This window comes from Eptatretus burgeri, chromosome 13, assembly GCF_056783735.1.
Source record: "Eptatretus burgeri isolate ZD-2024b chromosome 13, Ebu_testis_v1, whole genome shotgun sequence".
In the NCBI taxonomy this organism is placed as follows: domain Eukaryota; kingdom Metazoa; phylum Chordata; class Myxini; order Myxiniformes; family Myxinidae; genus Eptatretus; species Eptatretus burgeri.
Genome location: NC_140973.1, coordinates 22935860 through 22952300, shown reverse-complemented (window position 1 = coordinate 22952300; position 16441 = coordinate 22935860). Strand labels below are relative to the sequence as shown.

The window sequence follows — 16441 nt, the reverse complement described above, 5'->3', positions numbered from 1 at the left end:
CAAGTCTGGTGGTTTAATGCAAAATAAAATGGTGACTCCAGAGGAGAAAGCTCAGTGCGTCAAACGGTTTATCGAGATGAGATCTGACATGCAAGTAAGTTCAGCGTCATTTCCGTATGAGGTATGGAAGGAATCCGCCATCACGGACTAGTATCAGAGTGGTACGAGAGGTTTAAGGAGATTGGAAGTTGTCAGAAACAGAAAAGTACCGTTCAACCAAGCACAAGTGCAGCAGACGTTGAACGAGTGTGTGAATCATTTCAACAAAGTATCAGAAAATCAATTTGACATGCATCCAGCAGAGAACTGTGACTACAACCACCACTGTACATAGGATTTTGCAGAAAAGACTGAAAGTTTCTGCCTATAAGGTGCAGATTCTGCAGGAACTCAAACCAAACTAGAAGGGTAATCGGTGGAGCGCATACCTCCGCCACGTAATGCCTGATCCACGAGAACATATCGGGCCCGATACATTTTTGAAATATCATGCTGTACAGTGCTATATCGTTTTTCGCCTATTCTCTCAATGGTGAAGAATCACTTTAAAAATTAAATAATTACCATATCCAGATCCGGATTCAGATCTTCACGAAAATCAAACCAATTCGGCCTTGCCACACACCCAATCTGTCCACCAAGTTTCGTCCGAATCCATCCACAACTTTTTGAGATATCGTGCTTTATATTCGTTTAGCCCTATCTCTCAATGGTGAAAAATCACTTTAAAGAAAATATCAGATCCGGATCTGGATTCAGATCTTCACCAAAATTGAGTCATTTCTTCCTTGTCGCATACCCAACATGTCCACAAAGTTTCGTCCGAATCCATCCACAACTTTTTGAGATATTGTGCTATATATTGTTTTTGTCCCATCTCTCAATGGTGAAGAATCACTTAAAAAATTGTAGTAGTCGGATCTGGATCTGGCTCTTCACCAAAATCTAATCAGTTTGTCCTCGTCGCACACCCAACCTGTCCACAATTTCATCCAGATCCGTCCACAACTTTTTGAGATATCCTGCACACAAACAAACACACGGACAGAAAGGGGTAAAAACATAACCTCCTTCACCTTCAGTGGCAGAGGTAATTATGGACCCAAACGCAAGGTGTTTGCCTTGGAAATGCTCAGTTGTATAGAGGATGATGAAGATTACCTGAAAAAGGTCACGTTCACAGACAAAGCTTGCTTTCATGCATCGGGGAAGGTCAACCAGCACAACGTGAGGATCTGTGACTTTAAAATCCCCACATGGTCACTGAACACGTTTGTGACACTCCAAAGGTCAATGCCTGGTGTGGCCTTCTCCATGACCGATTGGTGGGTCCGTTTTTCTTTGTGGAGGATACAGTGACGTCAACAATTTGCATGAACATGTTGGAAGGATTCACCTTCCCACAGATTGAAGACCTGCAACCAGATATCATTTTTCAACAGGACGGCAAGCCTGGTGTTTGTTGCCTTAGTGGTTGGGGTGGCTGGCTTGGGATCTTCGGGTCCTGAGTTTGATCCCCGTTGTGCACTGAATTAACACCAGGTGTGGTTGACTCAGCCTCTCATCTTTCTGAGGGGGACAAAATGAGAACCAATGTACTGGTACAGGGGCACAGCATCAGTGGCATAAACGTACCCATTCAAAATGATTGTTACCCGGCAGTCAAGCTGCCATACGTGAGAACATCAGGACGGCACTCCCCATAATTGGGCCTTAGTCATTCAAGTTGTCCTGAATGAAAAATTTCCAAGTCGCTGGATTGGCTGAGACGGACTAACCGACTGGCCCCCACGATCACCAGACATAACTCCCCTTGATTTTTTTTTCTGTGGGGGTTTGTCAAAGATGTTGTCGACAACACCAAGGTGGCAAACCTGCAGGATCGTCGTTCTCAGATCACAGCCACATGCACACTTGGGTGCAAACATGCCGAGCCGAACATGGCAAGAACTCATGCATGGCCTTCATGTCCTGCGCATGACAAACAGAGCTCACATTGAAGTGTATTGATGGTGTGCACAAAATTTGATGAGTTTCTCTGTCATATAAACCAAAGGGGATTGTTGTATCATTTGTGGTTCTAAATATATTAACAACCAAAGTTATGTGTGTCTTTTTGGAACAACCAGGATGTACAAGCTCCTCCATGAGCCTGAGATCAATGTTAAAATTAATCAATTAATTAACTGCAGTAGCCAGAAGCTATCGAGTGTCCATATACATTCTGCCAGCTGAAGAGCTGCTTGGTTTGGCACTGCAGGGTTGGTGTGAAGAATAAGCATGATGTATTGAAAATGACCTGTTCACCTGCTGGCAGAGCACGATCCACCTGCACGTCCAAGGCCATTTTGATTTGGACCCAAGGGTAAAAGTTGCAAAACTTAATGCTTACTCCATGGATTTATTCGTCAATATGAACAGCACAGATACCACATCTGTTAACAAATCTCTGAATATCCAACATTCTACAATTAACTTGCAGGAGACACAGCCTTTTGGCAGGAACAACCATGTAAAGTAGAACCAGTCACAGGTGTGTCAGGTTGGGAAAGGACCACAGATTACTGTTCAAGAAGGACATTAAGTAAGCCAATTAGGTTGTATGAAAGCAACACAACTTTGTCAATTGCATTCTGAAGATCGGTGCACAAGGTGACCGAGTCGTTCTGGAGTACTGTGGAGTACCGAAGCTGAATGCACGTGTATTCTGACATGAAATAACAGGAATAGGGTCACAAAGAAACTGGAAAAGAAAATGGGAAAACTCACCAAATGAGTTACAACCAGGTGTAGGGCAATGAGGGAGCGGGCCTGGGCTCTTATCGCAGCATTGGCGTTTCGTCTGAGGTTCAGACCTATCGCTGCCAGAATCCCCCTCAGCAGGTGGAGGTGCCGGAGGTCCAGGTGCAGCAGTCTCGTCATTGGATGCGGTCAGGCTGGACACATCAAGCTCAGAATCCGACGAAGGTGCATTCCCAGTGGGAGTGCGTGGAGGAGACTCGTCAGCTGGTGCTGCACTGCATCCGCTGTCTGCTGGACTCCCCATTCCAGAAACAGCATCAACCACATAAACCTTTCAGTGACTAGTGGAGCCACACTCAACTAACATTCTCAAGTCTTCCTCAAAAGGCCTATACAGTAAGGTCTCCATTACCCCTCCCCACCGTCCCCCCCTTCCCGCCTTCTCCTCTCTTAGTATCCCCACCGGCATAGCCACGGGTGGATTCAGAGTTTATACGTTTCACATATTTACACCAAAATTCAATCCATGCAGGAAAGTCAGTTATGCGATATATGCAGCCATTTTCCGGAACACAAGCCCTACATATTGAGACCTTACAGTATATTATTTTTCTTAAAGAAAATAGGCATCACGAAGTGACGCCTTGAAAAATATAAAAACATGAAAGGTCGGTCATCAGCTGACTATCAAGACATCTCTTGACCACAATGTACTCTCACAAACTAATTGAAGTAGATCATCAAAATCTGTCTTTGGATTTGTGGATCAGAGTATGTGGAGGAGGGGGAGGGTGAAGTTTCAAAAATAAAAGTCCAATAAGCCTGGTGTTGGCGCAGTGGTTAGGGCAGCGGCTTGGGATCCAAAAGGTCCTGAGTTCAATCCCCGTTGAGCCACTGAATTAATCCACCAGGGGGTTCACTCAGCCTGTCATCCTTCCGAGGTCGGCGAAATGAGTACTAGTATACTGGGCCGGTGTTTACCCCGGTTAAAAAATAGGTGTACCATATCCCTGTGTCGTAAGAGGCGACCAGGGTTGTGTCAGGAAGGGCATCCGGCGTAAAACATGTGCCAAATCACTATGCGGATCATACGGATGATCCGCTGTGGCGACCCTTAATGGGAGCAGCCGAAAGAAGAAGAAGAGTATGTGGACCAATTAAGTATCAAAATCTGGAGTGACATCTGAAAATTCAAAGAAATTAACAATTCTTATAAGAAAGCATATTTACTTTAAGTAAAGCAAGGCTGTGATCCCTCCTTCATATTTACACAAGAAAACGTGAAATTGCCAAAGAAACGTTTTCCACTGTTCGGAGAATGATACCGAGTGAAGAAAAGACGAAGGAACGTGCCAAAAGTGTAACTGCATTGAGTGCAACGAAAATAAATAACCAACGGGATTGCTGCGAAGGCTCCCTCGGCTGTGGCTTGGCTCTCCGTGGGGAAATCTCCGGAGTTAGGAAGGCAAAATAAATGACATTAAAGATCAAATTAAAAGAACGATTCACATATCAGAAGGATTAGAATGAGTAAAGCAACAGAACAAGTGAACGACGAGTTCAAGAGAAAATTGGAAAAATATTGTAACTTTTTGAGGCGTCACTCACCAGCACCGCCCCCATCCCTCCTCCTCTCGCTCCCACTCCCTCCCTTCCGGAGAGTATATAGCGACGTGTGGTGAGTCGCTCCCTCCCCTTTCTCACTCTCCCCCCCCTTTTACTTACTCCCCCTCCTCCCTCTCCTCTACCCTCCTCTCTTGCTCCCACCGCCCCCCTTTTCACGCCTCCTTCCACCCATGCATAGCGACGGGTGGCAAGGTATCACTCTGCCCACCTCTCCTCTCCCTCTCTCCCACTCCTCTTTCTCTCCCCCCTCCTTCTCCTTCTCCTCTCTTCGTGTCCCCGGCAGCATATCCACGGGTGGTACTTGCAAGTTTGTTATAAATATGAAAGCAAATTGGTGTATAAAATTTGAGTTGCAAGTGAGTATTTTACAGTTTTCGTTTATTATGTTTCACATTCCAACTTCGTGACAGTTGAGCAAAATACATTATATAGAATTTGACGTTTCCCTTCATGACATTCTCCATGATGTGTTCGATATGATGAAGAATGGTCCTCATTATGTGCAACCACTGTATTAATTATCCCGCCCCCTCCCGGAGGGAGGCTGTTAGGGTGTCCAAGTTTGTTTGTCTGTCTGTCTGTTAGCAACTTTAGGGCAAAATGGCTTTCGCAAACACTATCAAATTTAATCCACAGGTGGGCAATGAACCTTGGACGACACCATTAACATTTGCGTCCAATTGAATCAAAGGTCAAGGTCAAGGTCACGAAAAGATCAAAATCGTTTTTCGCTCATAACTTCGTCAAAAATGATCTGATTTACTTCAAACTAAGCTTATAGTGAACCTTATTTATTTGTCACTTAAAATCCTAACAATTCTATTGTGAAAAATGCATATTTGTGAAGATCGGTAGGGTCCGAAGTTTTGGGGGTCATGGCCATCGGTCAAAATTACAAAATTTTCCATTAAAACTAAAACATGGTTACGAAAATACAACTTTACGGGAAAACAGCTAGCTCAAACACTTTCAAATTGTATCCACAGGTGGGTAATGAACCTCGGACGACCCCATTAACTTTTGGGTCAAAGCTGTTAGGTCAAAGGTCCAATTAGGTCAAAGGTCAAGGTCAGGTCACGAAAAGGTCAAAATCATTTTACGGTCATAACTTCGTCAAAAATGGTTTAATTGACTTCAAACTAAGACTAAAATATTCCTTATTCCATTCCTTATAATCAACATTCAGGTTAAGGATGTATCAAATTTAAATTTGATCCCCAAAATAACTTTATGCCTTAAATGGGTGGGATTTGTTGTGCCTGGCACCACTTGTTTATTTTTTTGGTATGGACTCAAGGCACCGAGAAGAACTGGATTTCTGAACAGATCAGGACGCAACAGAATGAAAGGAACAGTAGAGAAAGATGGGGGTAGGGGGTGGGGGGGGGACACCAACGGCAGTGATTGGGTGAAATGTTGGTGGATTTCCAAGCAGATGGAAGATGACCTGGGGCAAATGATAGGGTGAAAAGAGCAGAAAGGGAATGTAAAAGAGCAAGAGAGCAAGTTTTAAAGAAATGTGAGCTGATGCTGGTCCAGCTGCAGAATTGGAGCTGAGGGTATACAATTTCAACTTTCTTGGATCAAGCATGTCAACAATATTGCGATTTGAGAACATAACAATATACAAATCGGGATTATCATGGGATCACAACACGGCACTGTGCTCGGTGTGCCACCAAGGAGGGGGATACCAAGCTGGGAGGGAGGTTGCGAGTCGTGCTGTAGGGGTGGGGGAGGGGGAAGGTGAAGTTTCAAAAATAAAAGTCCAAGTGAAATATTCAACTATTTACCTCCTTTCTCACTGGTGTCCAAGGCAACTATCTCAGAATCAGATCCTGATGAACGGGTGCTGCGAAGTGGGTGGTTTTGTGGGATTCGAGTAGGAAGTGAACATGGGGCACTTGTCTGAGAGGCTCTGAGCTCATCGCAAGAATCTGCAAAATACACAAACAAACAGATAACTTCCGGTTCGGGGATTTTTCCACGTGTTTGTGGAATGTACAGCAGCCGCTTCCACCACATTAAAGCGAAGTCTTCTGAACCGGATTTGTCATTTTCCGGTTATATCCTAGTCCCTGTGTTGCTGTTTGTATTTCCGTTCAATTTTCCGTGTTTGTCTGATTTGGTTTTGTGATGTTCAAGGCCTACTCCTCGTATAGCCACTGTGAAAATTCTGTGTCCCATCTGTCTCCATATTCCTCCTTTTTCTTCATCCCCAATATCGTACTTCTCCCTCCTCAACGTTATCCTACTTCCCCTCCTCGCTTCAAAAAAATAAAAACAAAAAAATTCTCATTCAACCTGAATTTCCTTGTGCTTGCACTTCCTGCACTCCATTCCTTTTTTTCTCCCTTTTCTCAAAACGTATCTCCAAACGCAATATTCACTGAATCCAAATGCTCCTCCCTTTAAAAGCATTTTAAAAGGCTTCACTTTCCTTATTTCTCCGTTGGGAGTACTGTGTTCTCCTTCTTCAACAAAATCTATTCCTCTTCCTCTTCTTCACAAATATCATTTTCCAAAACTGTCCCTCAACGAAGCGCTTGGTCCACCAACCCTCATCCCATGCCTACAGCACCACCTTTCTCTGTGCCTTCAAAAAAAATTTCTTAACTCCCATCTCATGATATTTATCTCCAATTTGAGAATTTAAAATCAGCAGCCCCCCACTTCATGTCTCCTCTTTCTGCATCCCTCTTCACCCCACCCTCTCAAAGCCTCCCATTCACCCAGCACTCACACCCTGAAACAACTTGCCTTCTCCTCATTGAAGTCAAACCCACCCAAAGGCAATTTCAAATCATCCCACAAAGCCCGCAACAAGTTTGTGTCCACTCTCAGAAGAGACAGAAAACAACATCTGTCCAACATTAACAATGAACTTTCACACTCGTCTCCCTCCTCTAAAACCCGGCAGCACCTTGTTAAGTTTGTCTGCAGAGTATGCTCCGCTTCCATCCATTCCCTCTCTTCACAGAGCACCACAGCCAATTCTGCTCATGAGATGGCTGAATGGCTCAATTCTGTTTGTTTCCAAATATTGTGTGCCCAACTACTCTCTCTTTGAACCCATGCTTCCTAATTGCATCAAACTGCTCTTGGACTCTGTTGTTTGCACCTGTGAAGGTAGAGAAGTTTCTGGCAATCCTCGACTCTAATTCGGAAACTGGACTGGCCAGGATCAGCTCATGTCATAAAAACGTGCTCTGTTGCTCTTGCACATCCTCTCTCTGCCTTTTCACCCTGTCATTTGACCTAGGTCATCTTCCATCGACATGGAAATCAGCCAACATCACTGCATTACATGAAAATAAAACGTACAACACCATTCCCCTTAACTACAGTCCTATCAGCTTATTTCCAAGCATCAGCAAGGTCACATAATTATCCATCATCGCAATTGATAAGAAATCCTTCCTTTTCTCCAACGGCCTCATCTCAGATCAACAATTTGGATTTAACAGAAGACAGCATGTTGTACTCTTCACAAACACTCTGCTCTATTCACTCCATAATTTTCCAGAAGCAATCTTCGATCTGCTTGAAAGTCAGCTGACATCACCTTCATCAACCATCCTTGCTGCTTATAAATAGCATGAGCAAAAAATCACTTCCGCTTTTCTGCGAAGCTCCGTGCTGAATTTTTTTGGGGTTTGAACCTGCTTAAAAATAAGTGAAATGAAACATTTTGAAATATTCTCTCAGATTTCAACATCACCGTAATGCATGTTGTTAAATTGTTTAAAAAAAAAAAAAAATATATATATATATATATATATATATATATATATATATATATCTTCTTCTTCTTTCGGCTGCTCCCGTTAGGGGTCGCCACAGCGGATCATCCGTATGATCCGCATAGTGATTTGGCACATGTTTTACGCCGGATGCCCTTCCTGACGCAACCCTGGTCGCCTCTTACGACACAGGGATAATATATATATATCTATATATATATATATATATATATATATATATATATATATATATACATATACACATATACATATATACATATATACATATATATATATATATACATATATATATATACATATATATATATACATATATATATATATATACATATATATATACATATATATATATATATATACACATATATATATACATATATATATATATATATATATACATATATATATATATATACATATATATATACATATATATATATATATACATATATATATACATATATATATATATATATACATATATATATACATATATATATACATATACATATACATATATATATATATACATATATATATACATATATATATATATATATACATATATATATACATATATATATACATATATATATACATATATATATATACATATATATATATATATATACATATATATATATATATATATATATATATATATACATATACATATACATATACACACACACATACACACTACCGGTCAAAAGTTTTAGAACACCCTCATTTTTCCAGTTTTTACTGAAATTTAAGCAGTTTAATGTTTCAATGTACTCTGAAATTCAAGCATAGAATAAATAAACAATTGCAGATAAAAAAGAAATAATGGAATCATTTTATTAAACAAAATTTCATCTAAATTTTTGACTCGTTAAAGTAGCCACCTTTTGCAGATATAACAGCCGAACATACTCGTGGCATTCTTTCTGCAATGGAAATCAAATATTGTTCAGAAAGTTCTTGCCAACACTGTTGCAGAAGTTCCCACAAACGTGTTGCACTTGTAGGTTGCTTTGCTTTCACCCTTCTGTCCAGTTCATCCCAAACCAGCTCGATGGGGTTCAAGTCTGGAGACTGTGCTGGCCATTCCACGATTTGAAGCCTACCGTCTTGTTATTTTCTTCGAAGGTAGTTCTGACATAGCCTGGAGGTATGTTTTGCGTTGTTATCTTGCTGTAAGATGAACCACTGACCAACGAGGTAGACACCAGAGGGTATTGCATGGCGCTGCAAAATGTTGTGGTAGCCCTTTTGGTTCAGGGTGCCAGTCACTCTGTGCAAGTCGCTGACTCTGGATCCAGCAAAAGAGCACCAGATCATCACGTTTCTCCTCCATGTTTGACAGTTGGTGTCACACACTGAGGAACAATCCTTTCGCCTACTCGACGACGTACAAAAACCCTGCGTGATGAACCGAATATTTCAAATTTTGATTCATCGGTCCACAAGACCTTCTTCCAGTTTTCAGTGGTCCACTGGTGGTGCTTCATGGCCCGGGCAAGCCTCTTTTTCTTATTTTTTCCATCTTTGCAATGGCTTTCTTACTGCCGCTTGACCTGTCAAACCTGCAACTCGAAGTCTTCTCTTCACAGTTGAAACTGGGACTTCCTTACTTAGACCAGTGTTAAGCTGTGCTTGAAGCTGCTGTCCTGTGAGCCACCTATCACACAAGCTGTTAACTCTAAGAAACTTGTCTTCTGATTGCATTGTGGCTTTGGGTGTGCCAGACCTCTTCCTGTCCGAGTTGCCTCCAGCTTCCAAGTGCCTTTTGATGGTGTAGGAAACTGTACTCACTGACACCTTGGCTTACTTTGCAATTTCTCCAAAGGAAAGACCAACACTTTTAAGGGTTATAATGGTCTGTCTGTCTTCCTTTGTTAATTGTCTTTTTCTCGCCATTATGATAGCAATATACTACTTCCTGCAGTGCAACAATGTCCAAATAATGCTTCAGAGGGTCTCACAACACAGTCTGTTCCAACACTGCCTTTATACAGACAGAGGGGTTGTAAATAATCAACAAAAGTTGGGACACCTGCAGGAATTGTTTGCATCAACTTTCAAGGCTTAATTTACTTCCACTGCTGCAGAACAGCTGCAGTTGCTAACCCATTACTTGTTCCCTGAAAAGGGCTTTTTTAACAACTCTGAAATTTACATTATTTTTCAGTTTTTGGTAACCTACACTTTTTTTTAACCTCTGGCAGTTTACTGCTTCACTTTATACCATTTCAGGTTATTCACTGGACTTGAACTGCTTAAATTTCAGTAAAAACTGGAAAAATGGGGGTGTTCTAAAACTTTTGACTGGTAGTGTGTATATATATATATATATATATATATATATATATATATATATATATATATATATATATATATATATATATATATATATATATATATATATATATGTATGTATTGTTACGGGCTGGGGGTCGGGTGAGAAGACCACTAGGTGGGGGAAGTCTGGTTCCCACCAGACTCCCCGGAATTGTAGGCTGTCGCACACGGATAATTCCGTGACGCAGCGGGTCGCTTAACCGACCATGGACGCCAATAACTAAACCGCGTGACCTCGGGTCCTCCCATCTATGGGTTAATCGGGTTACCTAATTAATCATGTGATTTAATTACCGGGGAACACGCCCTCGGTTTGCCTTGTCCAAACCGGATCGGATCGCTTTTCCGGATCGGATGCAGCCGAGCGGCACTGCCAAGGACATACCGGCTCAAAGGAACAGATCGTTGTGAATAAAGTCCCGGCTAAGCTAGGATTCGGACCATGCTGGATCAATGAAAGAAACCACAAAGACGTTCTGGGAACATTCCTAATAATAATTTATTTGCAATGGGCGAGGAAAGGTAGGTGGCACGATCAAGATTTATTGGGGTGTGTTGTGCAGAGATAGGGGAGGTGTGGTGTAGCAAATAAACAGGCAACTTACAAAAGGGGACACAGATGTTAACGTGAAAATAATAATAACAACAATAATAATAACGATCTTCTGCAGTCTCACTAAAGCAGACAGGCGCCAGGACACACACAAACACACACAGAAAACCCGATGAAGAGAAAGTTTTGAACCAGGAAGGGATGGGAGTTGAGGCTACATTCTCTGTACCTTTGTGCTTGATAGCACGACGCACCACCAATACGTTTCGGGGGGGGGGGGGATGCTCCGTTGTGTGGTACGCGACAGTGGGCGCATGTGTGTATTATATATATATATATATATATATATATATATATATATATATATATATATATATATATATATATATATATATATATATATATATATATATATATATATATATATATATATATATATATATATGTATATATATATATATATATGTATATATATATGTATATATATATATATGTATATATAGCCTGGTGTTGGCGCAGTGGTTAGGGCAGCGGCTTGGGATCCAAGAGGTCCTGAGTTCAAGCCCCGTTGGGCCACTGAATTAATACACCAGGGGGTTGACTCAGCCTTTCATCCTTCCGAGGTCGGCGAAATGAGTACCAGTATACTGGGCCGGTGTATACCCTGGTTAAAATAGGTGTACCATATCCCTGTGTCGTAAGAGGCGACCAGGGTTGTGTCAGGAAGGGCATCCGGCGTAAAACATGTGCCAAATCACTGTGCGGATCATACGGATGATCCGCTGTGGCGACCCCTAACAGGAGCAGCCGAAAGAAGAAGAAGAAGATATATATATATATATATATATATATATATATATATATATATATATATATATATATATATATATATATACATACATACATACATACACATATATATATATATATACAACCGGGCGTAGTGGCGTGCGCCTGTAATCCGGCTACTCGGAGGCTTGGGTTGGAGGATCGCTTGAGGATGGGTGCTCTGCACTTGGCCGCGCTATGAGAGGGTGTAGGGCAGCCCGGAATCATGGCGAAACCCAATCCATATCCCTATGTCGTAAGAGGCGACCAGGGTTGCGTCAGGAAGGGCATCCGGCGTAAAACCTCTGCCAAATCAGTATGCGGATCATAACAGATGATCCGCTGTGGCGACCCCTAACGGGAGCAGCCGAAAGACGAACAACAACAACATATGTATATATACATATACATACATATATATATATATATATATATATATATATGTATATATATATAAAGATGAGTTGTAACACCAGATACCAGTGGGTGGCGTTATACGATACACATTTACAAAGAGAGAATTGGGGTCTTCCTCCCACCCTGAACTTCCTCCCTCAGATATGTTACCCTGACAGAAACCATACTTGGGATACCCTTACAACAATATCCAAAATTTGGTTGGCTTTGGTTCAGTAGTTTTTGAAGCATATTTGGCCCATACAACTCATGTCATCCATGCACCGTATTATGTCACAAATATTGCCACTATCTGTAGTTTTATTGATTAATTATTAGGATATCGTTATGTTTGTGGGGTAGATGGAGAGTTTCATAGTAAAGACATGACTGTATAGAATCCGTGGACGAGCAGGAGACATTTCGATGTAAATAAAGTCGGGAAAATTCCTCAGACAATTCTCTGGTTTTATTTCTTTTCTCCACGCTCATTTGGTACACACAGTGACAACAAAACAGCAGAATGACTCCTTTTCTCTATTCAAACTGGTTGAATGAGTGGTTTTTATATTGCAGGCACCTGCAACTCACCACAGGTGAGTTCAATTCCAAAATAAAGGAGAATCACCTGCTTGAAATCTAATCATTTCTCACAACTTCTAAAAAGGTGTCAATAATATTGTCCAGATCATTTTAGGATTTCTATGTGGAATAAGCTAAGATTTAGTGTTTTTTTCAGCTTTTTTTGTTTTGTTCCACTGCAAACCAAAGAAATACATCTGTGGACACCAAAATATTTTTTAATTTCAACACTTTGCTGGAAGAAATGATGCATTATTTGAATAAAGTGCAAGGGTGCCAATATTTTTGGCCACAATTGTATGTCCACCTTTGGTAGCAGAAGTTACAAAGAAATTGTACAAACCCAACATAAACTACCCTTCAAGTAAGATTTCACAAAGTGGATGTCTGATAGTGCCAGTGTTAACAAATGAAAAAGGCACATGACATCATTTCCCTGTCTTTTAAGGAAAGGAAAAATAAAACTTGTTTTAACAACCCCAAATCAATAAAGGAAAAAGTTTTCACAAGATAGTACTGCACAACCTTTGGTGTGGTGTTGCTTGGTTAACCACTTACCCTCATCACGCACAACAGTTCTGTGCTGTTGTTGCTGCTTATGCTGTTGCTCCGAATCTGAGGTATCACTTTTGTTTTCTTCGTCTTCCTCAGATTCCTCTGGCACTGAGGATTCTACATCTTCCTCCTCTCCCTCATCCTCCTCTTCATCATCTTCTTCCATTTCCTCCTCCTCTTCCTCCTCTTCTTCATCTTCATCATCTTCTTCGTCTTCTTCTGAGCTGCTCCTCTGTGGCAGAGAAAGACGATCGTCATCATTGTCAGCATTATTAAGCAGCAGAAGTTACCTTCAAAGGCTGTATTGGAGAGCAAAGGGAAATGGTGACCTGCACCAGAAAAGTAATCAAGAACAAGTGAAGGATACATCGCCCATCAAGTCTGTGCCATGTTCACATTGCACTACTTCAACCTATTTTATTTTACTATTTTGCAAACAAAATCGAGGCTAATGGAGGAGCAAAGAGACAGAGGGCAACTATAATGGCACTCGGTAGAGCGCATACCTCTGCCAGGCTGAACTGTTTACATTTTGTATCCCACCGATGGATCGGATATAGACCAACATCGAATCGGCTTGTTCTCGTCACCTAAAGGCCCAGTCACACCTTGACGTTTTAGCCAGCTTATGCCGATTTTTGGAAAATTTGTGGAAAACGCTGGTACACGTCGAATACGTTATGGGTACGTTTTGTATATGTTAAGAGCACGCTGAAAAACACTGCCATAAGTGGGAGTACGCTGGTTTTAAACGTTGAACTTTTGGGTTTTCCTCGAATTTTTTCATGCTTGAAATTTTACGACGTATGCCGGCGTATGACTCACACGTTCCGCTACGCTGGCCATAAGATGTAGGCACGTTATGCGATCGTTGACACACGTTGAAACACATTACTTGTAAGTTAATCATAAGTCAAAACACGTCGAGGTAATGTTTAGCATACCCAAAACTTATTTCTAACCTATGAGTAACGTTTTGTAAGCACGCTACATGAATGTTGTTCACACTTTGCAACACGTTACTTGAAAGTACTACTACTACTACTACTACTACCAACATCGACATCAGTAAATTCTCTCGAACTACTACTACTACTAATAACATGTACATCACTAAATTCTTTCGAACTACTACTACTGATACTACTACTAACATCGACATCACTAAATTCTCTCGAACTACAACTACTACTACTACTAACATCGACATCATTAAATTCTCTCGAACAACTACTACTACTGCTACTACAAACATCGACATCACTAAATTCTCTCGAACTACTACTACTACTAATAACATCGACATCACTAAATTCTCTCGAACTACTACTACTGCTACTGACATTGACATATACTCAACATGGAGTCTGGAACACTGACGGGTTTCTCTTGTGAAGCCCATTTGTATATACTGTTGTGGTTACCAAATTCGCAAACCACCATTCAGGTCCCTTAGGTGAGGTATCTCGGCAAGTATATGTGTAGTTAGGCCCAAACCCGTTGTCTAGTGGGAATACATGTCATTTATGCGTGCTGCGACTCTTCAGGATAGCCGTTTTTCTTTTACTATCTTTAATTTGGACCAACCGCCATGATTACCACCACAATCACAACATCAACCACCAACCACAACGCCGCTTCACCACAACCGCCACGACCTTCACGTCACACCTCGCAACCGTAGCATCGCCACCGTTCTTGCCCCGCTGTGGGTACCGGTGTTGGACTCGTGCAGGGCGCGCGTCGAACAGCGTGTACAAAATCACGGATTTTGTGCTTCAAAAACGGATCAAAAACGACACACGCCCACTTTTTGCCGTCCAATCGGTGAGCGAGGGGCGATTTGGCCCCGCCTCCAGGACGATCGATATATGCAAATTTATGGATCAAAAAGCCTTCACGCCCACTTTTTCTCGGGCCAATGGGGAGCGAGGTGAAAGGTCAAAGGGAGGGGGTCAAAGGTGAAGCTACGGGGGATAAAAGGACCGTGTTCGTCAGTCAGAAAGAAGAGGAGTCGGAGAGTCCAGAGGCGGAGAGTAGGAGAGTAGGAGAGTCGGAAACAGAGAGTCAAGACTTCGCGGGCGGTGGAGCTGCTCGTCGTGTGCGTTGGAGTCGGAACGGAGGGGACGGAGCTGTGGAAAGGCGGCGACACCAGACAAGGGGGTGCTCGCGTCGTGCAGGGAGCTGCACCCGAGGGAGGCCGACAGCGCGACCTGGCCGAGGTGGAGACGCTCGTCGCGGGATAATAAAGATCCTCTATACCCCGAGCATCAGCAACCCCCTCCTGTTTCCCCCCGCGCTGAGATAGTGCGACCAAGGGGGCCCCTTTCCCACCCCCGACCAGACACTGTCCGCGAGGCCCGCGGAGTTGAGGCGCCATTGCCGCTCCGCGTCTCATCACCAGACGGGTAGGCGCGACCCGGTCTCGGCCTCAGGCCCGCCTCATCCTTGAGGGTATTTCTTTTCCTTGGTTTTGGGTATGTGTTGTCGGCGCCGTCTGTGAAGTAAAATTGTATAAGTGTTGCCGTGTGCTCGGTAGTCGGTATTAGCTCTGCATTGTGTTTCGCTTTTATATTTGCTTTTTGTGTAAATTGCATTGTGTCTTTTCTGTGTGCTTTTGGTGGAATTGAATATGTGTGCTTTCCGTTCGTCGCGAATAAATGTGCTTTGTGTTGAACTGTTTCCCGCTTCGCTTCGTCATTTCTTTCATTGAATCCTCATCTTGCTTCACGTAAAGGGTTGGTAGTGGGCTGAATACGCCCGATAATTAATCGAACCGTCGAGGTCGACGAATAACACCGCTCGGTTATCCCGATAGTACGGAACGGGTCGCTTAAGTGGCCCGTGTCCGAAGTCGACCTGCGGCGAGGTGCGATCGCCCGGTCTACCCTCCGCGTGGGTACTTAGGTAGGTCGAATTTGGCGAGCAACCCTATCCCACGCGGGGGCTGATTGGCTCGATCGCGGTGAGACCGAAAGGTCCACCCGTGACTGGTTCCCGGCGTTAGTCCGAGAGGGTCACGACTGGATTGTCCGTCCGGTGGGCGACGTGC

At 42.5% G+C, this 16441-nt stretch overlaps 1 protein-coding gene across 5 annotated transcripts in view; it reads right to left on the bottom strand.

Annotated features, from left to right (window-relative positions):
• The window catches only part of LOC147014061 (histone acetyltransferase KAT7-like), a 68816-nt gene that overhangs the window by 28573 nt on the left and 23802 nt on the right, over window positions 1-16441 (bottom strand). For 3 of the 5 annotated variants that reach the window (XR_015050627.1, XM_085851666.1, XM_085851664.1), the window contains exons 2-4: window positions 13393-13621; window positions 6163-6305; window positions 2770-3049 (exon numbers count right to left, since the gene is read on the bottom strand). Coding sequence is in view for 4 of the 5 variants with exons in the window: in XM_085851666.1 (XP_085707792.1) it covers window positions 2770-3049; window positions 6163-6305; window positions 13393-13621 (652 nt within the window). In the remaining variant the exon portion in view is untranslated. Of the gene's footprint in view, window positions 1-2769; window positions 3050-6161; window positions 6306-13392; window positions 13622-16441 lie in introns of all 5 variants that reach the window. The other 2 variants (XM_085851667.1, XM_085851665.1) reach the window with 1 other exon arrangement.